This window comes from Lottia gigantea (assembly GCF_000327385.1).
Source record: "Lottia gigantea unplaced genomic scaffold LOTGIsca_2, whole genome shotgun sequence".
In the NCBI taxonomy this organism is placed as follows: Eukaryota; Metazoa; Mollusca; class Gastropoda; family Lottiidae; genus Lottia; species Lottia gigantea.
In genome coordinates, this window is record NW_008708400.1 from 4,469,429 (window position 1) to 4,470,255 (window position 827).

At 31.7% G+C, this 827-nt stretch overlaps 1 protein-coding gene across 1 annotated transcript; it reads right to left on the reverse strand.

The window, feature by feature from the left end:
* Positions 1–827, reverse strand: LOTGIDRAFT_152915 (hypothetical protein; the record flags this gene model as incomplete). The annotated part of the gene is made up of 3 exons (XM_009053409.1): positions 1–91; positions 127–208; positions 695–827. 3 exons carry the CDS (start codon positions 825–827, stop codon positions 1–3), a joined length of 306 nt encoding a protein of 101 aa, XP_009051657.1.

The following is an 827-nucleotide window of genomic DNA, read 5'->3' on the forward strand; positions in this document are numbered from 1 at the left end:
TTACAGTCCATATTGACGGCAATATCTATTTTGAAAAGTGCTCTGGTAGCCAGTAATACTGAAAACTAAATTTGTATGAGAATTGTGATTCCTGAAATAAAATGCAGAAGTATAAAGAAAACTTACATATTATTATCACCCGAGATATAATCTTCTAACTGCTGGAAATCTAATCCTTCATTATCTATTCCTAGATCCATGTTTCTACCTGAAAATATAGAAACATCTTTTAATTATGACCAAAATCAAAAACTTTATCTAGGACTCTAGTGTTGTTGGGAACAGAAACGGGTTCGTTTTTTATATCTTTTTTTAATTTTAATAGTCATTTATTGCCATGTATCAGAAAGAATTGAGTTTAACTAAAAGAGAATGATGAATTTTCATCAATTCTTATTCCTTTTCTACATTCCTAGAATTCTCAAAGAAAGAAGTCTGATGCCACAGTTAATGCCTCCTATCTAAAGCCACTTTTATCATTCACAATTCCTTTCACCTATTGTTTATAGTGAACAATCTTAACAGTAGCAAATAGAAAGTGATGGAATGTAAATAAACAATAATATTCAAGATAAAGATTAGATGATTATTATCTTGTGTTGTAATATACACTTATTTACACCATCTGATAGCTTATCTTATTCAATTGGCTATCCATATACAGCTAGGTCATCTCATTTAATTACAGACAAACCTGGTGTCAGAATTTGATAAAACTGTGAGTGCCAAAACCTCTTAACTATCATGATATTGGTAATATTTGTATGTAGGTATAACAGGGTGAGAGCCGACACTGGGCCGACTCTCAGAAGCACTGGCACAGGCAT